The sequence below is a fragment of the Oryctolagus cuniculus genome, chromosome 11, assembly GCF_051225735.1.
Source record: "Oryctolagus cuniculus isolate XC-2025 breed Fujian yellow rabbit chromosome 11, ASM5122573v1, whole genome shotgun sequence".
In the NCBI taxonomy this organism is placed as follows: domain Eukaryota; kingdom Metazoa; phylum Chordata; class Mammalia; order Lagomorpha; family Leporidae; genus Oryctolagus; species Oryctolagus cuniculus.
In genome coordinates this window covers 103,294,491-103,320,949 of record NC_142877.1, presented here as the reverse complement: position 1 = coordinate 103,320,949, position 26,459 = coordinate 103,294,491, and the positions used below count along the sequence as shown (strand labels likewise).

The 26,459-nt window shown below is 43.0% G+C and overlaps 1 protein-coding gene across 2 annotated transcripts in view; it reads right to left on the bottom strand.

Annotated features, from left to right (window-relative positions):
- SLC17A8 (solute carrier family 17 member 8) overlaps nucleotides 1–23,417 on the bottom strand; it is a 54,657-nt gene extending 31,240 nt beyond the window's left edge. Inside the window, exons 1-2 of one of the 2 annotated variants that reach the window (XM_002711219.6) lie at nucleotides 23,003–23,417; nucleotides 6,712–6,964 (exon numbers count right to left, since the gene is read on the bottom strand). In XM_002711219.6, coding sequence (XP_002711265.4) covers nucleotides 6,712–6,964; nucleotides 23,003–23,103 — 354 coding nt within the window. In that variant the 5' untranslated portion in view covers nucleotides 23,104–23,417. The remainder of the gene's footprint in view (nucleotides 1–6,711; nucleotides 6,965–23,002) is intronic. The other variant, XM_089308857.1, reaches the window with a different exon arrangement.
- Nucleotides 23,418–26,459: the final 3,042 nt, after the last annotated feature.

The window sequence follows — 26,459 nt, the reverse complement described above, 5'->3', positions numbered from 1 at the left end:
ACAGACTTGATTTTCTCACTCTGGAGAGATGAGACTTCTTTGTCCTGAGGTGCTGAATGACCCAAAGATCCAAGGCAGAGGAATAACTGAAGCCTTTTTCAGTCTCACTTCATCCTGCTGCTAATTACCAGTCCCATCATCCTTTTGTCTTGCCTTCCTCCCTGAGGAAATGGGGTTTCTATTGTCCTCTGAAAGAAATGACACAAAACACTTAGGCCTGCTGAGAACTGACCTGCATCATCTTCTGAGCCCTAGGTAAACCATCACAGTGGACAAAGGATTTATACATTTCTCCAAGAAAGTCACAGAAATGGTCAATTGCTGTAAGAAAATATAGTCAGTGTCACTAACTGTTAAAGAAATGCAAATCAACACCTCAGTGAGATATCACTTTCTTATCAAAAAATGAGAACAGAGATATAAGGATATGGAGAAATTGGAAGCATTACGTACTGTTGGTTGGAAGGTAGAACAGTAAAGCCACTTTGGAAAACAGCATGGGGGACACTCAAAAAATTAAAAGTAGAACTATTATTATATAATTCACCAATTCCAAATATTTAGCAAAATATTTACAGTCATTTTTGAGGGGCTTCAAAAATTTGTGGAAAATTTGAATTAAAAATTTTATTTTAGTCCAAATTTTTTAAAATTCTTGCATAGTTTTCATGATATGCATTTTCCATGAACTTTTTGAAGACCCCACATATTGTACACTTAAAAATTTATTTAAGAAGATAGCTGTCAGGTTAAGCATTGTTAACACAATGAAATATTTTAAAATAAAAAATAAAGCAGGGTAGACATTGTAGCACAGTGAGTAAAGCTGCTGCTTGCAGTGCCCACATCACTTACTGGAATGCCAGTTCAAGTCTCAGATAGTCCACTTCCAGTCCAGCTCCCAGATAATACACTTGGGAAGTAGCAGACAATGGCCCAAGTACTTGAGTCCCTGCTACTGACATGGGAGACCCGGAGGGAATTCGTAGCTCTTGGCTTCAGCCTGGCCCAGCTCAGCTGTTGTAGTCATTTGGGAAGTGAACCAGTAGATGGAAGTTCTCTCTCTCTCTCTGTCTCTCTTTCTCTCTCAGTGTGTATGTGTGCCACTCTGCTTTTCAAACAAGTAAATGAACAAATCTTTTTGTAAAAATAAAATAAAGTGGGGGCTGGCACTGGTGGGTTAAGCCACTGCCTGTAGCATTGGCAGCCCATATGGGCAACAGTTCAATTTCCAACTGCTCCACTTTTGATCCAGCTCCCTGCTAATGTGCCTGGCTGGGAAAGCATCAGAAAATAGCCCAAGTGCTTGGGCCCCTAAACTCATATAAGGGACCCAGAAGCAGCTCTTGGCTCCTGGCTTTGGTCTGACCCCACTCCAGCCATTGTGGCCATTTGCGGAGTGAACCAGCAGATGAAAGATCTCTCTCTCTCTCTCTCTCTCTCTCTCTCTCTCTTTCTCTCTATAACTCTGCCTTTCAAATAAAAAATAAATCTTTTAAAATTAAAAATTAAATAAAGCAAAGAAAATCATAACAGCCCATGAACGAACGATTACTAATATCCCCCCAAAAGACATCCTTATCAAATCCCTGGAAACAGGTTTTTGTGGATGTGAACAAGTCACAAATCTTGAGGTGGCATATTCTAGATTATATAGCAGGGCCATAAGTACAACAGCAAGTGCCCTTGTAAGAGAAAGGCAGAGGGAGATTTGAGACACACAGAAAGCAGAAGGCTATGTGAGGAGTGGGCAGAGATTGGAGCTATGTAGGCACAATCCAAGGAACTCCTGGAAGAATCAGGCAAGGATTTTCCCCGAGAGCCTTCACAGGGAGGGAGGCTCTGCTCACACCTTAACTTCAGACTTCTGGTTTCCACAACTGTTAGAGAATAAATTTCTGTTGTTTTAAGCCACCACGTTCGTGGTCATTTGTTACGGCAATCTTAGAAAAATAATATAGGTACTTCATACAAGCTATTTCGTTTGTTCTCAAAGTGCCTTTTCATTCCCATTTTACAATAATAGCAGTGAGAGTTAACAAAGAATTACCAGAGGGGCCGGTGCTGTGGTGTAGCGAGTAAAGCCGCCACCTGCAGTGCCGGCATCCCATATGGGTGCTGGTTCGAGTCCTAGCTGCTCCACTTCCCATCCAGCTCTCTGTTATGGCCTGGGAAAGCAGTAGAAAACGGCTCAAGCCCTTGGGCCCCTGTACCCATGTGGGAGACCCGGAAGCAACTCCTGGCTCCTGGCTTCAGATTGACACAGCTCTGGCCATTGCAGCCAGTTGGGGAGTGGATCAGCAGATGGAAGACCTCTTTCTCTCTCTCTCTCTGCCTCTCCTTCTCTCTGTGTAACTCTGACTTTCAAGTAAATAAGTAAATCTCAAAAAAAAAAAAAAAAAAAAAAAAAAAAAAAAAAAAAGAAAGAAAGAATTACCAGAAATGCCAGTTCCTGTATCCCTGTTCACACTTCCTTCCAAAAGGGTCCTGCCTCTCTCTCCATGAGATTCTTTCATATTCTTGGGACACCCAGTAGAGAGGGTCAAGCTGTGGACTTGATTCAGCCAATGGCTCGCTCTCTCTCGCTCTCTCTCTTTCACACACACACACACACTCTCACACACACACTCTCATACACACACACAGCAACCTGAACCCAGAGATTCTAGTTAGACAACAGTGGACACTTGAAGTGAGATGTCGCCATTTAGTCAGGGTCAAGGAAATCATCCCAAGGTAGTTGTGCTTTGGAGAGCAGTGAAAAGCATGGAACGGGCCTTCCATGGAAAGACCTGGGAAAGTGAAGTTGACTCAGAAGCAGACAGGAGACCCTGAGGGGTGAGCAAAAGACCTTAGCAAAGTATTTTCCAGCTCCCACGAGAAAGAATTTTCCAGCTCCCACCTGAAAAAGAATTACAGAAAGACTCCTTCTCCTCCATAGTGGAGCACAGCCTGGATTTCAGGGCCATCTCAGGCAGGGTCCCCTTGCCAGGGCCTAGAATACACAAACATCCACCTGCTTGGTGTATTTTACCTTTACTGGAACCCCTACAGCCCTACAATAATCCCCTTCTTAACCTGGGCTGATTTCCCTGCCCTTCTATTCTTTGCAACCAGCAACCCTGACCAGGACACAAGGAACTTGGTCAAGGTCCTAGAGGGAATACACGGAGATGCAAGTTTAAAACCAGGTCTAGCCAGTTCCAAAGCTTGTCCTTACCCTACAGGGCTTGTGATCCATGGGAAGGACTTTGAACTTCTCCTGAGGGTAATGAGAAACAATCATTAGATTTCTTAACCTTCAGTCGTTTTTTGCTATTGTGTGCCCTACAGTGTTCTAGGTGCCTCACACTTTTCAACTCATAATGATTAAAGAAAAAAATGATTATTCACACATTAGCTAAAATCACCCATTATAGCACTTACAGAATATATGCCACATATTTCAAAGATCTATCTGTTCATACTGCTTACTTCCCTCCCTCTTTTGAAAATGAAGACTTACAAATATCTCAGTGCAAACACCTAGTTTTTTCCCATACAACAACAACCAAAAAAAAAAAAAAAAAAAAAAAAAAAAAACCAAAAACCCAAATCCCAGGCATTCAGAGCCCTTTGTCACACAGTTGAACATGCTTAGCTGATATATAAGTTTCCTCGGTTTGGACAAAAGAAAAATGACCTGCTACAAATTGGAGTTGTGCTAGATCTTCTAAAATACTACTAAACTGCTACTCTTGATATCAGATAAAATGTGTATTTTTTAAAAATATATTTTAGGTCTTAATCAGTTTCTCTAAGACTCCAGAGGGCAAAACCATAGAAACTAGAATGCACACACTAGAAATGTTCCTTGGGTATATCAAACTGTCTTTTCCATACGCCTCAAAGCAGGCTCTATTGACCTAAGCCTGTCTTTTCAAGCAACAAATAAATGCAAAGCAACATCTCATTTTGATCTGGGGCAGAGCAGACAAGTTTTAATTAGCTGGCCATGTTCACAAAAGGCTGAGAGAATGCATGTGATACATATCTGAACCTTGCTAATAATATATATCATTCTCTATTTAAATAACGCATGATATGCCCCTCCAGGTCTATCCCACCCCTCACCTCTCAATAAAGGCAGAATGTCCTTTCAGGACACATGTAGCTGGGCCTCAGAGACAGATTTGTTGGAAGAATCTCCACGGTGTTATTTTCCTCTGGCAGAATAATCTTAGTTTTAAAAAAAAAAAAAAACTGCCTGCAGGCCAGCTAAAGGCTTCTTTTTCATGTATTGAAATCAAATTTTCCCAAACCAGTGCTTGGCAGCAGACTGTTCCAGGTGATGCCAATGGAAGTGGCATGAAAGAGAGCAGTCGCCATCAAGTCAGTCCAGGAAATATTATGGCCCTCTCTTGAAAGTCTCATAGCACACCGTACACACAGGCTCCGCACCATACACGTTCTCCACAGCACAACCTACAGAGCAATAATTTCCAAACACCATTTGGGAAACTCGATCTTCCTAAACAGGTGGGGACCAGAGAACTATCAGATACCTCTCTGCAAATGGGCAGGTTTCCGCGGGAGTCATTCCAGCGCATATGCTCAAGTCGGTGAAATACTTATTCATTTGGCTGTCCCGGGCAGGTATTTTCATTTGTTTTCTCCTCCCATGACCTCAGTATTTCTCTGGGCCTACCACTTATCAAACAAAGCTAATTTTATGTTTTCGGTGACTCACTAAACATCCTATTTGAATCACAAAAGAGTGTGCTTCCCTAAGACAACAGTCGCTGATGGGGTCTCAGCCTCCCCTCTCATCTCACTGAAGCCAGCCTCTTCCCCTTGGGCAGTTAGCATTCTGGACTTGGTCGCCTCTCTGCTGAGAGCACACCCATGCCTCCCCTCGTGGTTTATGAGAACTGGCCTATTTACTTGGTTGTCTCCATCTCGCGATGCTCAGCCTTCTTAGTAGGGAGTTCTTAACCTGAAGGCTGTGGATCTGTGAACTTGGCTGGGTAGAAGTGAACTTTATTTTCACTAACTGCTGAGATTCATTTCTGCAATTACAGATAAAGACAACAAACCGCAGCGCTATTACCAATACCCTGTGACTCTGTCACTAGAAATCCTAAACGTACTTGATCCTGTCACAGTTGCTGCCACTGTCACAAACTATCACGTATGCGTCCACTGCAAAATCCCATGAATTCATTTTGCCTTCTGATACGTTAACAAAGAAGCCCATATGTGTGGGGAGCAACTCGGACTAGACTAAGTTACTGGAATTAAGACTTATTCTATGCATCTGCTCTCCCACAAAATGGCGCTGGGAGAGGAGGAAACAGTTTCTACGCAGCTGTCTCTTGCCAACTTGAGTGATGACGTGCAGGAGCTGATCCTGCTCCTGATTGGAGGAGAGCAGCGTACTCGGCGTGTGGGTAGCAGAGTTGGGATTGGTGGAAGAGGACTATAAAGGAGGAGAGAGACAACATGCACCAGGAACATCTAAGGGGAACACCTGAGCAGCCCTCGAGAGAGCCGGCCGGCGGTGTGCCGCTCCCCCGCGGAAGTGGGGAAAGTGGCCAGGGGGAACCGCCCTTCCACGGAGGTGGAAGGGTCGGTAGCCAACCCGGGAAGAACCAGCAGCAAACCCAGGAAGGGCCGAGCAGACAAAAGAACAGCGCAGGGTCCTGTGTCGTTCCTCTGCGAAGAGGGGGAGCGACATAATGGTGCCGTGATTCGGATAGGAAACCTAGGCAGGGTTTAGTGTCGTTCCTCCACGAAGAGGGGGAGCGACACATATGTTCTGTCACAGATTTGATTTTTAAACATTTTGATATGTGCATTTAATTGACTTCTGGGGCCCGCACTGTGGTGCAGCAGGTAAAGCTGCCACCTGCAGTGCCAGCATCCCATATGGGCGCCAGTTCTAGTCGTGGATGCTCCACTTCTGATCCAGCTCTCTGCTATGGCCTGGGAAATCAGTGGAAGATGGCCCAAGTGCTTGGGCCCCTGCACCCACATGGGAGACCCAAAGGAAGCTCCTGGCTCCTGGCTTCAGATCGGCGCAGCTCTGGCTGTTGCGGCCAATTGAGGAGTGAACCAACTGATGGAGGATCTCAACCTCTCTCTCACTCTCTGCCTCTGCCTCTCTGTAACTCTGCCTTTCAAATAAATAAATAAATCTTTAAAATATATATATATAATTGACTTCTATTATAATCCTATATATTTTATTCCAAGAGTTTAGAACACTATTTTAACTAAAGGCTCCTAAGTTTTCACCAGATTGCCAAAGATTGCATGGCACAAAGGAGCCCTTGGTCCCTCTCTTCTCCCTCTCTTCTCTCTTTCACATGCAAAGGGCCTTCCTCTTCAAGCAGTTTTCTTCCCTCCTCACCAAAACCTTCCTCGTCCTTCAGGGCAATCTATCACTTTCTCTGGGAATTCTTCCATAACCTCAAAGTCTGGATAGGACCTCTTATCTATGATCCCAAGCATCTCCCACACTCCAGCATACCCCAAAGTCCCATCACTCACTTGTTTCCATGTGGGCAGAGGCCCACCATTCTGTCTGCATCACCTTGCACAGTGCCCAGCTTCCATGGTCATCTTTCTCTGTTTTCGTCATTTCAATGAATGACTGCAGTGCTTTCTTTTAGGCGGCAATGTGTTTATAAGCTGCAGCCATAAAAACTCCTACCGTGGAATGATACTGACCTGAATTTCTGGTTTTCCGTTGACATATACAGTGCTGTTGTTGACCATTTCCACAATGGCTACTCCAAGATTGCACCGAATCCCAAAGGAAATGCAGAAGCCCAGCCCACTCATGATGGCAATGATGTAACGCTTGGGGATGCCACAGCAGCGGCAGTCACAGAATGGGGGACTTGGCCTTGATGCCTGCACAGGCCGTCCGTCTTCATTCAGCTCAATGTTGTCTTCTTCCTCATTAGTCCCATCAAGTTTTCTACATAGGAAAAAGAACAGGCAGAGGGGGAAAAAAAAAAAAACAGTATTAGGGGGAAGCGTATGGAACAAAAAAGGAAAAATATGCCAAGAAAATTAAAAGGAAAACACAACGTAAGATATAATAGGATGGGGCCGGCGCTGTGGCTCAGCAGGTTAATGCCCTGGCCTGAAGTGCCAGCATCCCATATGGGCGCTGGTTCTAGTCCCCGTTGCTCCTCTTCTGATCCAGCTCTCTGCTATGGCCTGGGAAAGCAGTACAAGATGGCCCAAGTCCTTGGGCCCCTGCCCCCATGTGGGAGACCCAGAAGAAGATCCTGCCTTCAGATCAGCTCAGCTCTGGTCATTTCGGCCATCTGGGGAGTGAACCAGCAGATGGAAGATATCTGTTTCCCTCCCCCTCTTCCTCTCCCTTGCTCCTTCTCTCCCATTTTCCCTCTCTCCCTCTCTTTCCTCTCTCTCTGCCTCTCGGTAACTCTGCCTTTCAAATAAAAATAAATTTAAAAAATTAAAAAAAAAAGACCTGGCTGCCACTTCTGATCCAGCTCCCTGCTAATGTTCCTGGGCAGGTAACAGAAGATGGCTCTAGTGCTTGGAGCTTGGACTCCTGTACCCATGTGGGAGACCTGGCTCCTGACTTCAGCCTTGACCTGCCTGAGCCATAGTGTGTTAGTAAAATGGTACAGTCTTATCTATGGCACAATCTACACCCCGGACACCATCCTAGGCTCTAGCCCCCATTGCTATGGCTGGAAGCCAGGTGATGCCATGGCCCAACCACCAGTGTCAGCTCCACCCCCACCCTAATGGGATTCACTGCTCCTACTTCCCTGCCTGCCCCCCAGCAAAGGTTTAAGAGGAACTGTTCCTGAACATGTGGCTCGCTCTCTCTCTCTCTCTCTCGATCTCTCTCTCTCTCTCTCTTTTACGCTCTCCTTCTCTCTCTTTTCCTTCTTTGCCCCTTCCCTCCAGTCTGTCGGGTTTCCCCCAATAAACCTTTTCCCTGACCCCGGTGTTTGGTGTGTTTTGTGGCAGCCTTACCTCGTGGCCATTTGAGGAGAGAACTAACAGATGAAGATTCTCTCTCTCTAACTCTGCCTTTCAAATAAGTAAAAGACATTTTTATTTTTTTTAAAGATTAACTGCTAACCTGGATTTAATCACCAGTTCTGTCACTTATATGCTAGCTATGTGACTTTGAACAAATAACTTAGCCTTTCTGGGTCTCATGCTTGCTCCTCTGTACAATAAATATATGTATTTCACAGTAGTTAAGTTAAATGAGCCTACACTAAAGACAAAAATGTTACCCCCAATAAACGAATAGGCATTGACTGAACGTTCAGATCTACACCATCCCTGGTGTTGCCTTAGCATTTTATACATTGCTCTGTTAGTGTTGAGTCACTGTGTGCTGATTCACACACATGAATGAATGAAGGCCTCCCTGGTCAGTTGTGAGAAAGCTAAGGGCAGAAGCTGCTTCTTAGTCATCTCTACCAAGGTGCTGAGCATGGAGCCTGGACTCAGTGATCCTTGTTCCACTGAATGGAATTGGTGAATCATTTGCAGATACCACTCCTGCCTTGAAGCACTTAGAAAAGGTGGGGGTGGGGTGGGGGGAGGATTGTTTTAAGGATCTGTTCACTCTGGCCCAGAAACGAATTTTTTAAAAAGAGTGGGGGAGGGAAAAGTTCTTGATGGATAAATAAGGAAACAAACAAATACCCTGCTTTCTTAGGAAGTGGAGATTTTAATTACTTGTAATAGCCACTGAACCTGTTTGGTTTTCTTCCCGTGTTGGCTACAATTGGTCTTGTAGATCAGGGTGACATCTGTCTTTGTTGTTTCCCAAAAATGGATACTACAATCTGGGGCTGCTGGGGCTTTACATCCTGGGGAAGTGTGTGCCACTGTCCACCTTCACAGCTGCCCAGGAAACTTCCAAACCCCAGGGTGCTGACTGCTTTTGAGATATGCTAAGTAGCCTTTAGGCACTTGTAGAACTATTTACTTACAGAGCAGATGTTCCCACTAATTGTGGAGAAGGCAGAAGGTGTGGCTCTGTTCTGTAGGTAACCAGGTCAACATCTGGAGCACAAAGTGGGCATAACCTGCAGCTCATTTTCTGAGTTTTTAAAATCTACTCCCTTGCATATCACGGTGAGTACGAGCGTACTTCAAACAGTTTGTAGAAAATGGAATTAAAAGATAAGTTTATTTTGGTGCAAAATGTATTTGAAATTTTTGAATTATTCATATTTTATTATGGGCTCCAGAGCTGTAAAATGGGGATAAATCGTACTTCTCAAGACTGCTTTGAGGATTAAGGAAAATTATCTATGTAGCTAAAGCCCACCCCGTGGAGTGTGCAGAGTGTAGGAGGTAGTCAGTAATCTCTATTTCCTTACTCCTTCCATCAGGATAGCAAATCAATGTGTAAATTGGCTCTCAAGTTATTATGGTACCCATCACTCCCTATTGTTACCCCTACAAGATCTCAGTCACATGTAACATTACACTTACGCTGCTGTTTTTCTTATGGTTAAAACTGAACAGAAAGAAAAATGTTTTGCACTCATGTCTCTATCAAAAGTGGAAAAATAAAAAGACTAAGAGCAAGCATGTAGTAGACAACCATCATTTATGGCTATCTAATGTCTTCAACTTCTCTTGATTTTTCAAGTCTCACCCGTAGAGCAGAGAAAGATACTTTTCCTTGACTCTCTTGCAGCTACAGTGCAGTATGAGAGGTGGACTCTACTAAATCAGGGGCACCTGGGTGAGAGGTTAATGCTGCAAGAAGGGACAAGAAGAGGATGCAGTCTGCAGGGAAAATGGCAATGCAAAAAGTAGCAGAAGTAAAAGTAATGGCAGAGGCAACTGGTGCCTCTGTGACTACTGGGGCAAATTTCTGAAACAAATCATAAGATTGTCAGAACACCGCAGTCATGGCAGTGGTGTTTTGTCCTAAACAGTCTAATCATATGATACAATACGTTCTCTGATGCATTTTTCAAAGATGTTGAACACCCAGACCAAACATGCTATTCTAAATTTCATTCCATTTTAGCTAAAGTACATTTTTTTATTGTGACCAAGAATTTTGATTGTAGCATATTTCTTTGTGGAAATGGAGACTATTTCTGTGTATTAATATGTAAAGTGTGTCTACATCCAAAAATAAAATATGGACTGCTTCATCTTGTATTTATTGGGCATATGGCCCATGCCTAAGCTTTAAAGAGCACTTAGGAAATTCGGGAAGCCAGGAAAGACAGAAAATAAAAACTCAGCTATGAAAATATAAAGTATCCTTCAAATAGCTTGTAGAAAAATGGAATTTAAATATACTTTATTTTAGTGCAAAGAGTGCTTGAAATCTGTACAAATTCTTTCATAATACATATTTTCCATGAACTTTTTGAAGGTCTCCCATACACATGGATCTCAATTTTTTTTGAATCAAAATAAACTAATCTTTTAAGCCCATCTTCAATTAACCTGTTGGAATACCCCCTTGTACTTCCAGGCTAGGAAAAGGCAAGAAATGGTTAGAAGAGATCAGTTGACATTCTAAAAATCTCAGGGATCCTGAAACTCATTTCTTTGGCAGAACTCTGAGGTAGGAGAGCCATAGGAGATAGTTTTTAAAAGTAGACCCTAAAGATTAGATCCTGGTGTTTGATTACTTACTAGTTGGCTAGCAAGGAGGACCCCTTCAATGCGGGGCAGATGGAGTCTTCAGAGTGTTGAACCCTTATCAGGAGCTGCTCTCATTTTCCCTTTTGGCCATGAGATCAATAACTAGAATTGAATCTCAGCATGCATCAGGTTGGGAAAGTGCTGAGCCTGCCAGTGGAGAGTAGGGTTGTACACCAAGGGAGCAGGACCTGGATAACCTGGGAATGGATTCTGAGTGTTCTGGATTCACAGGAGGGTGGGACAATAGGGTGGGCTAAGAAGAGTTTGTCAGTATGGAATGACTTGATTTGTACCCTCCAAAAAGATAGGCTGAAGTCCCAATCCCCAACACCTATAAATGTGACCTTAATTGGAAATGGGGTCTATTTAAATGTAATCAAGTTAAAAAAAGATCATATTGGATTGGGATGAGCCTAATCTAATGCCTTCCTTTTAGGAAGAAGGGAACGTAGACTTGTAGACACAGAGATAGGGAGGACAGGGGAGAAGGCTATGTGGCAACATGCGGAGAAATTAGAGTGCATCAACAAAGAAAAGAATGCTAAGAATTACCACAACCACCACCAGAGCCAGAAGAGACAGAAGGAATCTTCCTTCAGAGACTTCTAAGAGAGCAAGACCCTGCCAACACCTTGACTTTGAACTTCTAGTTTCATTAATTGTGACTGGATACATTCCCATTGTTTTAAGCCACCAGGATGATCATGTTTCATTATAGCAATCCTGGGGAAGTAATAAAAAGGGCATTGTCTCATGACGCAGATTTTAACATCTAGCAAAGGTGTAGGGAAAGTGGTTCTAATAAGCTGCTAACTTGGCTGTTGCAAGCTTAAATAAAAGAGTTGTCAAGAAGAGCTTGATGATACCTTTTAATGTAATTGTGTATTGATTTTTAGTCATTTTTCATTGTGCTCAGAGATATGATTATAACTTTTTTAAAAAAACAAAAACTGACTTCAGCATTCACCAGATGAGAAGAAGACATCTTTCAAGCAGATCTGACTATCAGTAACATCTGCCTTTCAAATTGACCATAAATGATTTCCCTCTTTGAATAAACACCTGAAGTAGGGGCACAGTTAAGTCAGGGCATGTTGCAATAATCATATTCAACATGGTTCTAATTGCTCCTGTTCATCCCAAGAGAGAACACCCAAGGCCACAGGAACATCTTTTCTTGGTACAAGTCCATGTCCTCTCTTTTCCATTATTGTTTAGTGAACCTTATTTATAGATCTATTTCATTTTTAATGCCTAGTTTAAAGAATTCTCAATCTGATCTAAGTATAGAAATAAATTAGTAAGAATTAAATTGGATTGCTTCTATTCCTTTAACTGAAGTTTGATCTCTGTCACTAGGAATTTAAAAATTCATGATTGTTTTATCTTCAATGTTAATCATACTCTTGATCAATTAAAAGTTTTCTCTTTAATTGAGCTTTTATAAAGAGCATTGGTGGAGCCAGCGCTGTGGTGTAGTGGGCTAAGCATCCACCTGCTGCACCGGTTCATGTCCTGGCTGCTCTTCTTCTGATCCAGCTCTGTACTATGGCCTGGAAAAGCAGTGTAAGATGACCCAAGTGCCTGGGCCCCTGCACCCACATGAAAGACCCAGAAGAAGCTCTTGGCTCCTGACTTCAGCCTGACCCAGCTCCAGGTGTTGCAGCCATTTGGAGAGTGAACCAGCAAATGGAAGACATCTCTCTCTCTCTCTCTCTCTCTCTCTCTCTCTCTCTCTCTAACTCTGCCTCTCAAACAAATACAATCTTTTAAAAAAGAGCATTGCTAAAACAATTATAACAGATTATAGAGAAAGGGATCAGAAGGCTCAAAGGGATGGACATGCAGTAATTGATTTACTATATAAAACTAGAAAAATCCAAAAACTAACTGTATTTCTCAGGAGGCCAAGGGAATACTCCCTCTAGTAAGCCAATAAGGAAGTCAGTGATGATGGCGTCACTAGCACTGTTGAGAAACTCAGAAGCCGCAGGCTGGGTCTCACAACAGGAAGTGCTATCCCAGAACTAAGACAATTGGGATGATAGAATTATGGAATAGTAGGGACCAGAGGCAGCACTTAACCTTGATTAATTAGTTTAATGACAGTGTGTGATCTTGCTATCAGAGATGAGTGATAGAACATGGTGCCACTAGGTCAAAATAAAAAGGTACCCTAGGGGCGGTGCTGTGGCATAGTGGGTAAAGCTGCCACCTGCAGTGCCAGCATCCCAGCTGCTCCACTTCTGATCCAACTCTCTGCTATGGCCTGGGAAGGCGGTAGAAAATGGCCCCCAAGTCCTTGGGCCCCTGCACCCACGTGGGAGACCCTGAAGAAGCTCCTGACTCCTGGCTTTGTATCAGCCCAGCTCTGGCCGTCGTGGCCAACTGGGAAATGAACCAGTGGATGAAGCCCTGTCTCTCTCTCTTCCTCTCCTTCTCTCTCTGTGTAACTCTAACTTTCAAATAAATAAATAAATAAATCTTTTTTTAAAAAAAGTTATCCCAATTTAATATTACATAATATTCATAATCAGAAAAGATGAAGAATATGAGCCATAAGCTAAGTTGGCCATCCCAATAAAGAAACATATTCTCTTGCTCAGTTTCTAGACCAGAATTCAGTGACTGAAAGAGATGTTGGGTCTCCATGGCAAAGGAATCTGGAATACATGAGGGGAATGTTGTCTTGATTCCTCCAGTCCTTTTCCAAAGAAATCGACAGCCATTTATTTGAGGAAATACACACTAAATAAAGAAGAATACCCTGACATTTTGAAGACTGTTGGATAAAGGGGCAAGTTGATGTTTATATTTACAGAAGTATCATATGTTTCATGTTACAGTAGAACTTAGGATGGTTAGGCAATCATTGAAGTCTTGGCACAAGTCCATTGTATGGTGGCTTCACTTTATCCATAGATCAACTCATTGGTCATTTCCCCATGTCTAATCCCCACATGCATAGTTGGAATGGAGACATCTAGCATTTAATAAAATCATTACACTGGTTCCTTGATTTGTAGAACAAGAACTACTCTAGTAGAAAAGACCAAATAAAGGTCCTTGAAACTGCCATCCCTAGGTAAGATAATAAATCAATACCCTTGAAACTACCATTCCTGAGTAGGATGATAAATCAAAAATAGTATTACATCATACAGAATGATAGAGATTAGTTTCACCTTCAGAGATTTGAAGGATGCAGGAATGGTAATCCCCTTTATATCACCATTTAATTCAACAGCCTGGCCCCTCCCAAAAAAAAAAACAAAAACAAAAAAAGAATGGATAATTGTGGGTAATAGTAAACTACCACAAGATTAACCCAGGTCCCTGGTTTGCCTCTCTTGATCTGATGCATTCTTTCCATGTCCGTTAGGAAAGGTGATCAGAAGAAGTTTTCACTGACAGAAGATGAGATGGATGACAGTGTATATTCATGGTTAGGTCTTCCGGACCTTCTGCCGAACATCACATTGATCTGTTAGGACCCATAGATAACATGATGTCAACTGCAGCTCCTGAGCAAGAAGTGACAAGTATTTTGGATGTTTCAGTGAAACGCATATGCTCAAGAGTAAGAGATAATTACTAACAAATTTCATAGGCCCATATTATAGTGAATTTCATACAAATCTAGTAGTTTGAGATTACAGAAAATTCCTTATGGAGTATAGGGAGAGTAGAAAAAACTTTGTACCACTAAGAAATACAATGCTTGGTAGATCTCTTAGGATTGGAGAGAAGTATATTCCAAACCTAAGAACCTGTTCTAACCCACTTATTCCATAATATAAAAAGCTGTTGGGGCCAGCATTGTGGTGCAGTAGGCTAATCCTCTGCCTGCCATGCCAGCATCCCATATGGGCGCTTGTTCTAGTCCCAGCTACTCCTCTTCTGATCCAGCTCTCTGCTATGGCCTGGGAGAGCAGCAGAAAATGGTCCAAGTGATTGGGCCTCAGCAACCATGTGGGAGACCTGGAAGAAGCTCTTGGCTCCTGACTTCAGATTGGCCCAGATTCAGCCATTGTGACCATTTGGGGAATAAACCAACAGATGGAAGACATTTCTCTGTGTGTCTCCTTCTCGCTGTCTGTAACTCTACCTCTCAAATAAATAAATAAAATCTTTTCTTAAAAAAAGTGTTGGCTTTAAAAAGATCCAAAATCTAAAAGATGTTCAGCAGCAAATCTGAGCCACAATAAGAACAATCTTGCCATTAGAGTCATGTTATCCTGCATATCCCTGGTACTAAGGGAATTTGGGTTTGGAAAATATGCCATAAGGGGTTTCTATCAAAACCCAAGGTGGGGTCGGGGGCAGTGCCATGGCGCAGTAGGTTAATTCTCCACCTGTGGCGCTGGTTCTAGTCCTGGCTGCTCCTCTTCCAATCCAGCTCTCTGCTGTGCCCCAGGAGGACAGTGGAGGATGGCCCAAGTACTTGGGCCCCTGCACCCGTATGGGAGACCGGGAAGAAGAACCTAGCTCCTGGCTGTGGATCAGCAGGGTTCCTGCTGTTGTGGCCATTTGGGGAGTGAACTAACAGAGAGAGGACCTTTCTCTCTGTCTCTCTCTCTCTCTCTCATGGTCTGTAACTCTACCTCTCAAATAAATAAATAAAATCTTTTAAAAAATTAAAAAAAAAAACCAATGGGGAAATAAAGTTAAGACTCTCATGATACTGGAACAATGTCTCATTTTCTATAGCAAAAAATATATATACAACATATGTTAGGCCATCACAAAACACACCAAACACTGAAGTAAGGGAAAGGGTTTATTGGGGAAACCAGCAGACCGGAGGAAAGGGGTGAGGAAGGAGAAAAGGGGGGCCGCGTGTCTGGGAAGCAGATCTAATATCCCTTTTCCAGGGGGTGGGAAGGGAAGTAGGAATAGCCAATCCCATTAGGTCGGGGGTGGAGCTTGACACCGGTGGTTGGGCCATGTGGCTACCTAGCTTTCAGCAATGGCAGCAGGGGCCAGGGCCTAGGATGTAAATCAGGGTGTAGATCACATCATAGATAAAACTGTGCCATTTTCCTAATAACATACATAAAACTACTACTAACATGTTACTCAGGGATAATGGAGAATCTGACCACGGACTATCAAGCAATCATGTATCCAAGATCCCTCCATCATGAGCTGAGTACTGTCAGACCTACCAAGTCATGATGTCCATCAGAAGATGGAAGTGGTATACCTGGGAACAAATACCAGCAGGACCAAGGGGCACAAGTAAACCCATATCAGAGATCCAGACTCCCATGTCATCTTTAACTGCTTCACCAATGCCTCACTTATGAGCAAATTATAGGAGGAAGAAAAAAACTGAGCTTTGTTCACAGGTAGTCAGTCTGGCAAGTTAGGACAAGTGAAAAATGGCCTCTTGCTGCCCAACGGCACTATCAGGGTGGCCCTGAAGAGCAGTGATGAAGAGAAATCTTCCTGATAGTGCTTTGAGCATTACCTGGTCATTCATTTTGTACATAAAGAGGAACATTGCAAGGTAAGGTGTGTGTGTGTGTGTGTGTGTATACACTCACAGGCAGTGAAGAATGAGTTTGTCAGAGCAATATTGGAAGATTCGGAAGAACAAAGTTTTGGGGAGAGATATTTGGATTCACTTATGAGAGTGGACACAAAGTGAGATTTTTAGTTTGCAAGGAACATATGGTGGAGAGCTTCTACTTGGAAGACATGCTAAACAGCCAATAGACAGGCTGACTTGGCCAGCTGATGTAAACCAGCTTTTGTCTTTAGCCACCCAGTGCCAGGACAGTAGATTTGTGTAGAAAGAAGCCATGGTATCAGTGATGGAGGCTATACATAGGCTCCCATTCATCAAGACTGATTTAGTGACTGCTAAGTCCTTGATATGGCATACTCCCTCAGAAGACAACCAGCAAGATGCTGGAAAGTGGTCTATCTCAGACCCCTTCCATCCCGAAAAGAGTAGCAACTCAGTGTGGTTGGGGATGACACATATTCCACATGTAAGTTTGCCTAGTTAGCCTGTAAGTCTCAGCCAGCATCATACTCTAAGGACCTGTGGAAGGTCTGGTTTGGACTCAAACCAACATGCTCGCTTGATGGCAAAAGTAATACAGAAATGGGCACAGGACAGGAGGACCGCACTTCCAGAAGCTGGAATCCTGGCAGAGCTGAGGAAGCCTCTTAAAAATGTAACTGGAGGGGGCCAGCACTGTGGCTCAATAGATTAAGCCTCTGCCTGCAGCACCAACATCCCATATGGGCACCGGTTGTGTCCCAGCTGCTCCTCTTCCAATCCAGCTCTCTGCTATGGCCTGGGAAAGCAGTAGAAGATGGCCCAAGCACTTGGGCCCCTGCACCCATGTGGGAGACCTGGAAGAAACTCCTGGTTCCTGGCTTCAGACCAGCACAGCTCTGGCCATTGCAACCATTTGGGGAGTGAGCCAGCAAATGGAACATCTTTCTGTTTCTCCCTCTCTCTGTATGTAACTGTATCTCTCAAATAAATAAATAAAATCTTTTTAAAAAATGCAACTGAAGCATCAGCTTGGAGACAAAGCCCTGTAAGGTAGCTATGCTGGGGCCAGAGCTGTGGCGTAGTGGGTAAGGCCGCCGCCTGCAGTGCTGGCATCCCATATGGGTGCCAGTTCAAGTCCCGGCTGCTCCTCTTCCGATCCAGCTCTCTGCTTTGGCCTGGGAAAGCAGTGGGAAGTGGCCCAAGTCCTTGAAACCCTGCACCCACAAGGGAGACCCAGAAGACGCTCCTGGCTCCTGGCTTCAAATCAGTGCAGTTCCGCCCATTGCAGCCAATTGGGGAGTGAACCAGCAGATGGAAAAACTCTCTCTGCCTCTCCATCTCTCTCCATGTAACTCTTTCAAATAAATAAATAAATCTTAAAAAAAAGGATGCTGTGCTGCAGGATACAGTATGTTCCATAAGCCAACAATTAGCACAGATGCTGTCTTCCATGGACAGAAGGCATAGGTCTGCGAAACAAAGGGTGAAAAGAGTGCTCCCACTCAACATTATTCCCAGTTACCCACTTGACAAACGTCTCATCTCTTCATCTTCAGGCTCTGTGAGTCTAGAAGTGGTGATCCACAAGAAAAAACCTCTTCTGGTTGGAAACACAATGGAAACCTCATTAAATACGAAGAATGAGAACAGATATTTAACACAGTGGTTAAGACACTCACGAGTCCCAGCTGCTTCACTTCAACCCCGCTCCCTGCTAATGGCCTGAGAAAAACAGCAGAAGATGGCTCAAGGGTTTGTGCCCCTGCCATCATGTGGGAGACCTGGAAGAAGCTCCTGGCCCTGGCTTTGGACCAGCCCAATACTGGCCATTGAGGGCACCTGGAGAGTGAACCAGCAGATGGAAGAGCTCTCTCTGTCTCTCCCTCTCTCTCTGTAATTCTACCTCTCAATCAATAAATTTTTACATAAATTTCAAAAAGATACTCAAAACCCACATCAGAGTACCTGGATTTGATTGCTGGTTCCTGACTCCAGCTTCCTGCTTCCCCAGAGAGGCAGCAGTGTTGGCCAATCACATGGGAGACCTGGATTAAGTTCCCATCTGCCAGTTGCAGCCTACCCAAGCCCAATCCTTGCCATTGCAGGCACTTAATGAATCAGCAAGTAAGAGCATATCTCTCTTTCTTTCTCTCTCTGCCTCTCAAAATTAAGATTAAATAGATAAAGAGCACTTCAAAACGTTCATAGAACAAGTGAATTAAAAAATAAGTATGAGGTGGGCATTTAGTCCAGTAAAGACGTCCATTTCCCATACTGGAGTGCCAGGGTTCAATATCTAGCTCTAGCTTCTAACTTTAGCTTCCTGCCAGTGTAGACCCTGGAGGTGGTACTGATGACTCAAGTAATTGAGCTCCTGCCACCCATCTGGTACACCTGGATTAGAGTTCCTGGTTCCTGGCTTCAGCCTGCTCAGTCCTAATCATTGAAGGCATTTGGGGAATGAACTTCTCTAGCTCTGGTTCTAGCTCTATCTGTTGATCGAATAAATTTCAAAAATATTTAAAGATAAGTTTATTTTGGTACAAAGATGTGAAGTCCATATTAACAAGGACTGTGACTGCTATTCAATCTCTTTGAGATTTTCATGCCAAGACTGGAGGACAACGCCAGGAGTCATCATGGGAGCTGGGAGAAATATGTTTAGGACCCAAGAGATCCACTAAAACACTTCCTTGTCTAGCTTTAACTGTAAATGCATAAATACAGCCAACGTGACCTGATAAGGGTCAGGCCCTCAGCAACAAAGGCCTGGGTCAACACAACAAGCAAACCAGCAGAAGCAAGGGGGATTGAGAAGGAGTAGAAAGCTTTTTGAGGAATTATGACCCTGAACAGAGTCCTGGAAAAGTTGTACCTGGATGGAGTGAACTGCCTATGAGGAGCAAGTGGATCCAAATGGTGTGATGGGTGGACTGAAATAGACACTGTGCACACCTGCAGATCCCTTTATCAGGCCAGCCACACACCTGGAGCTGCTGTACACTCTAACAGCTTACAACTGCTTCCTTTTCAGAACTGCACACTGCTCACTGGCCTATAGATAAATTCCCCATCCCTGCTGGGATAGCCCATGGCCAAGGACTGACCAGTGCAGAGATACTAAAGCCTGACCCCACTTGCCTCAAAGGACCACTGTAAGTTAGTTTCACTTATATTGCAGAGCCTCCCCTATGGATATGGCCCTTGTGCCATTGTATGCTGGGCTTCTGGAAGGGTGCTTTGCTCATAAAGGATGCAAGCTCAATTCTTGCCTGATTCTTTCTCCTCTCCTATCATGCTTGAATCCCTCCAACTGTATTTTTTTCAGAAAGAGCTCTTCTTTATAAATCACATTCCAGGCTCACCCAAATCCTTCTCTCGGGCTCTGCTTTTCAGATAACCCTACCTAAAACAGAGATGCAGCAAAACAAAACTATAAAGTAAAATAAAGCAGTGAGGAGGGTCAGGGAAATGGGTGGGAGGAGGGAAGGTGAGCTTTGTCTTTAAACAAGACAGCCAAGAAACTCCTCATGGCAGGTGAACTTGGAGCAGAGACTGAAAGGAACTGAAGGAATGAGCCATCAGACTCTTCAGGAGAAAAACGTTTAGGCAAAGGGACCAGATGGTGCAAAAGCCAGGACAGGAGTGGATATGGGGGTTCCTGTGAGAGTGAGGAGGGCCCTAAGTCCTGAGGAGAATGGAGCGAGAAAAGAATGTCTGAGATGTACTCAGAGACTTCTCGAAGTCCTACAGACCATAAGTGCCTTGAAGCGCCTTCAAAGGAGACTGACTTTATTTCTGGGGGAGGTGGGATACCATGGGAAGGTTCTGAGCATGGGTCTGTGCCCACGGGCCCTATAAGGTTCACAAAATCATTTGGTCTGGCAACCAGAGGTGGGATGCAAAATTCAATAAATCTATATAGTAGGTTGACTTTTAAGTTGATAATTTTGCACAGCCTGTGGATGATGTTAGAAGTATTCAAATAGCCCATAGCAGAAAAAAGGTTCTCCCCTACCCTGGAGAGATTCACCCCTTGCAGCCAAGTGGCCTGAAGACATGTAGGTAGGGCAACTGAAATCCAGGGTTGCTTGGTCTTGGAGCATGCCATAAACATGCCTGCCTTTGTCAATGGAGCAGGAAGTGCTCATCTGGTACATATGTTTAACACACAACCATTGGCACTTTCTAAAGTGCCCTCAAAGAATTAAATGAGTTTAAAGAACCTAGAACATACTAAGTGTTTGCCATTTTTTATTCCTAAGCCATTGGAGTAACACCACACCATTTAAGATGAACAAATTGACATGTCAATTTCTGGACATTCATTTCTAAGTCTAATGTTCTCTATGTCATCTATATAGTCCAGTGCTGGACTATAAATAAATGCATCTTTATTTCTACACTTCCAAAATATTGTTGTACAGTGCTCACTTTGGCAGCACATATACTAAAATTGGAACAAAATATTGTTGTACATTTAGCTGATTAATTGCTCAGCTGCTTCTTATCAATGACTGTTTTCCAGGAAGGCTAATAATGCCTGACTGTAATCAACCCCATGTGTGAACTCTCAAATGCTTCTCTGTGCATTTGGCACTCCCTGGAGCAGGAGGAACACTGATTAAAAAGCATCTCAAGAATCCCATTTAGATGATGATCTCAGCCTCAAACATTATTAGACATCTATGATTTACACTGCCTGCTAAGTAGAAAGTAGGGGTTTCTAAGTTCCAAATGCCCTTTATAAAAAAAATGTCCTTTGAGTTTTTTTTTTTTTTTTACATTGGATTCTGTCAACTGATTTTATGTGAAAATCAATGGGGCAATAAGTAATTGCACATTATATGCCAAGCTCTGGGCAAGATGCTTTACATATAATTATCTTACAGACTTATGGCTAATACCAAATACATGGCAGAGCTGGACTTAATTATTCTGCAGCTCTGCTTAGACCATGGGAACTGAGGATCAACTTGGGTGTCTGGTTAACTAATGTTTATTTTTCCTTCCTCTGCCAATAGTTTATCTCTGGAGATAACTGAAAGAAGGAGTTAGAGTTTGGCTTCATTTTTCTAAGGCCATCTATAAGTAAGACAGCCATAATAATATCAAGCATTCAGTTAGAGCACTCTCTATCTCAAGTATTGTGCTAGCCATTTTTCTATTGTCCTGTGATGCCATTTTGAGGAAACTGTTCAAAGAGTCCTAGACATATGGCTCAATTTTTGGTTGAGGTTGCCCAACTTGGAAATTACTAATTTTTTAAGATTCCTAAGCAAACCAATTTTTGTAAACAAAATGATCTTAATGTGATCATCCAATCAAACATGGCAAAGCCAGCTCTTAAGGTAAGTCTTCTACTGAAAAAAAAGTAATTAAATTTCAAAAAATCAATTAAATTGAAAAAAGAATTCCAAAGTCGTTTTTCAAGTATTTTATAAACTAAGGTAAAGTTGGTGATTATAATGGTGACCATTACCCTAAGTCATGAATTTTGTTCCTAACTTTGCCAAATTCCTGTCATCACTTGAATAAGCCAATTAAGCCATTGTGCCATTTTTTTTTTGTAATTCTAATCAAATGAACACTACCACAATAAGATGCTCCCTGGGGAGCGTGCAACAAAAGGATTAAACACTCTGCTTTAAATATTATTATAACCATTTCCCATATTTGGTTGGTTTATGCTGCTGTCACTGGGCTAGGTTTTCATCTAAACATGAAAATTTAGCAGAGGTCTGATTGAAGCCTTTTTTAATTTTAATTACTAAATTAATAAGGTCTCCAACCTGTTCTTTTATTACAAAAACTCATCAAGAGTGGCACAGTGGAAATTTTAACACTGATGGGAGCACATATGCTATTAAAACACAAGGAATGGGAAAAAATCCCAGAAATAGTCTCAGATTGCCTAGAAAGGGTACTTTAAATACAAAAGATTTTAAATTTAAGGGATAACATAGAGAAGTTACAAAGGCGATGCTAGGTGACATTTTCACTCACCAGGATTAAAAATAATTATTCAAACACATAAAAAGCTTATCAGGAGTATTTTCACATTTATTTATGTCAAGGAGATAAAGGAGTCCTACCTTGCACATAAGGACCACGGATTAATTCATATATCAAAACTGATATATATCAAAGGGGGCATATAAAAATTTACAAATTAAAATGTCACATAAATTCATCTATTTTTGGCACACTCTCCTTCCCATGATAATGTGTTTTACTTTAAAAAGGTTTTTTGGTTTGGACTAAAATCTCATTCAATTCAGTGATGGTACTTAATGTTTTCCCCTTCATAATCATGTGAGATTTTGTGCTTTAAAGAATACTAATTTTTTAACTCTTCCAACTATTACGCCATTATCTGTGCTTTTGGGGAAAACTATTCAATCAGGGACCACTTTAGGTATATCATATAACAAACAAAAAATTTTCAAATATTTAATTTTCAGCTCAAAACACAACTACATTTGTCACTGAGTTAGCATGAAATATTATCTCCTCACTCTTTGCTAATTTAATGCCAAACACATCATATGCATTACCCCAAGTCCAATAAGTGCTCATCCTGCTGCATAAACAGCACACTTGTCTTGATGTTTCCTTAATTAAACCCAACACTTTTTGATGCATATTTTTTCCCTCCCAACAGAGACTGTTAGTGCTGCAAGAGGCTCCAGAAACCATGTAATCTGACCCACCCCTCCTTGTTAAAATGTGTTTTATAAACATGACACAAAGTCGTTCATACATTGCCAACATGAGGCTACTCAAGAAATAAACCTCAAATTTGCCTCCCAACTTTACCTTTGTAAAATCCCCAACGAATCTCCCACGGCGTTCTTCACTCCTTCCTTCCCAGGTTTCAGAAATTTTTCCTTGAAGGTCTCAAAGGCTTTAAAAGGCATTTTGAATGAGGGGCACCTGAGAGCCGTTACCACCCAGTCTCAGCAACTGTCATCTTTTCTCCTGTCCAGCGTGGGGACCGCTCTGTTTTCTGGGAACACCTGGAAGTCAGTTCTCATAGAGGTAACTGCTTAGAATCAGAAAGGAGAGGAAACTCAGCCCAGATCTTCCAAGATGAGACCACTCTCTCCTCTCTCAAAACCCCTCCCTAACAAAAATGCCAAGAGTTGTCTGGCTGGGAATTCAGCCCCTTGAAAAAGCTACAAGTCAGCAGCAGCCGCCCGTGGCTGTTGCCTCGGACAGCCACTCTCAGACTGAGCGCTGCCTCTCTCCCTCCCTGGCTGCAGCTGGAGAAGCTAAAGTGGGTTCCAGCCCATGAGGATCCCCGAGACCTGCAGCAGCATCTGCGGCCTAGCCCAGCCCCTCCCACCTCCCCACAGGCAGCCTGTGGCTCTCCCTGAGTGCTCTTTTCCATGGAGTGCTATAGTAACCTGCAGGATACCTGCCCCTTAGCCGCTGGGGCTCAGTCATGGGCGCTGGGCCAGAGCAGGCGTCCAGAGGGAAGGTTGTGTTTATGAAACATTTACGAGTCCTCTGCTTTCTGAGGCCTGGGCCTGCTGAGCGGCTCTCAGCCACCACTTCATGCCCTTTGTGTCCCCTGTGGGAGCCATGAAGCAGTTTTTTGTTTGGATGCTAGCATGGATGTGATCCCTGGAGGAACATTTGCACTTGAGTGGGCTAAATGCAAAACCCAGGCCTTGAACATGCAGGATGGCATCTATTTGTTTCTCGTCGACAGAGCAGGTTCTCTGAAGGTATGGGATGCAGACACCATTAGGGCAATTAACTGAAGATATCTGAGCCAGTCCTAGCACCTGCTTACAATCTTCACAGGCTCCTCATTGTCTCCAGGAAAAAAATACCTTATCCTGGCGCCCAAAGTGCCTCCATGGGACCCTGAGCCCTGTTGCTTGTCCCTCTGCTTTCCATAACACTGAGGCCACTGAACTGTGGCCTCTGGAGTTCACTCAAGTCGTACCCCTGCCTGGGCAATGAACCTGACCCTTCACCGTGGTCACTTCTGGGGTCCTGAAGTCTCACCCAGACATCAGATCCACTAGAAAGCCTTGCAGATGAGGCGGAGGGTCCCTCCAAATCCTCTGTACTTAGGTGTAACCTAAGTACTAGTTCCGCTGGGGATGAAATATTGCATTGCACCTGCATTCCAGGCTGCAGGATGCTGCCTCCTGGTGGTGAAGACACAGCCTTCATCTGTGATGCTTCAGGGCTCCCTACCCCCCCGAGGGACGGCCAGGGACTGACCAATGTGCTGTGGGCGATGCTCTGATTTCCCCGGAGTCATTGTCACAGAACCAGTCATTGCCCTCTGCAGCTGTAGTCCAAATCTTTCTGAATTTGAATGAAATTAAACCAAATCAGAATTGGATCTTGGGTAGGTTAAATATTGCTAATATTTACTGAGCTTTTCCTATGGTCCAAGCTCTGTGTTAGGCACTCTATTTATATAGTATCACAATCTTCCCAACACTGCTCTGTAGTTAATAACTTATTTTCTCCAATTTTACTGATGGGAAACAGGCAAAGACAGGTTAGACTTTCCTGAGATCATTTAACTAGTTAGTAGCAGAGCCCAATTTCAGATCCAAATGGCCTGACTCTGGCCCTTGTTTCTCTCTCTCTCTCTCTCTCTCTCTCTCTCTCTCTCTCTCTCTCTCTCTCTCCCTCTGTTCTACCCTCCCTCTCTTAAGCTTTACATTTCATATAATTCATTCATTTCAAGTGGACAATCCAATGATTCTTAGTAAATTTGCCTAGTTGTGCAATTATCACCATAAAACAACTTGAGAATATTTCCATCATCCCAGTAATGTCCCTCGTACTCACTGATAATCCCTATCTCCCAACCCCAACCATGTTCTATTCAACCACCAGTCTACTTCCTACTGACACAGATTTATACACCTGTTCTGGACACTTTATGTAGATAAATCATAGGGTAACTTGTGGTTGGCTTCTTTAGCTTTGTATAAATTTGAGGTCTATACAGCTCACACAGAAGCTTATTCTTCTTGTTCTTTATTAATGAACAGTATTTCATTATATAGATTTACTACATACTGCCTGTCCACTGACCTTCTAATTTCCAATTCCCAGATATTATGAATAAGACTGTTAGGAGTATTTGCATACAAGTCCCTGTGTGGACATATATTTTCATTTTTCTTGGATAAAAACCCAGGAGTGAAATTGTTGGATCATATGGTGTGTTTTTAAGAAACTCTTCAATTATTTTCATAAGTGGATGCACTATTTTACAATTCTACCAGCATGTATGAGGGTTCCAGTTTTTTTCACATCCTTGCCAAACTGTTGTTTGCTTTTTTAGAATAAACCATTCTAGTGAGTGTAAAATGGTGTCTTATTGTGGTTTTAATTTGCATTTCCCTGATGACTAAGGACATTAACCATCTTTCCATGTGCTTATTGACATTCATATATCTTTTTTTGGTGAAATTTATTTTCAAATATTTTACATAGGTTTTTGTCTGCTTATGACTAAAGCATATGGGTATATATTTTGGGTACATGTTCTTTATCAGCTATGTGTTCTGCAAATATTTTCTTGCAGTCTGCTGTTTATTTTTCATTTTCTTCCTTCTATATTTTTAAGTCTAAAAATTTTGAATTTTGTTGAGATCTGATTTATTCACTTTTTTTTTTCTGAACTGTGTTTTTGCTGTTTAGGTTAAGAAATTTTTGCCTAACCTGAGGTCTCAAAGATTTTCTCCTCACCTGGATTGAGTTCCATTTTCCATGAACCTTTTCAGGTGTCCTCATGTAATTCAGTTGTTGTAGAACAGCATTCAAATATCTGCTTCCCATCCCCAAATATCAAATATAGCAAAAATAGAAGAAAGTATGTATAGTGAAGAATTCCCTGAGGGCTGTGAAACAAAATGCTGGGCATATGTAGAGTGCATAAATATTAGAAAAAGTTCTAGTTTATGGCTGGTGCCGTGGCTCAACAGGCTAACCCTCTGCCTGTAGCGCTGGCACAGTGGGTTCTAGTCCCGGTCGGGGTGCCGGATTCTGTCCTGGTTGCCCCTCTTCCAGGCCAGCTCTCTGCTGTGGCCCAGGAGTGCAGTGGAGGATGGCCCAAGTGCTTGGGCCCTGCACCCCATGGGAGACCAGGAGAAGCACCTGGCTCCTGGCTCCTGCCATCAGATCAGCGCGTTGTGCCGGCTGCAGCGCGCTGGCCACGGCGGCCATTGGAGTGAACCAACGGCAAAAGGAAGCCCTTTCTCTCTGTCACTCTCTCTCACTGTCCACTATGCCT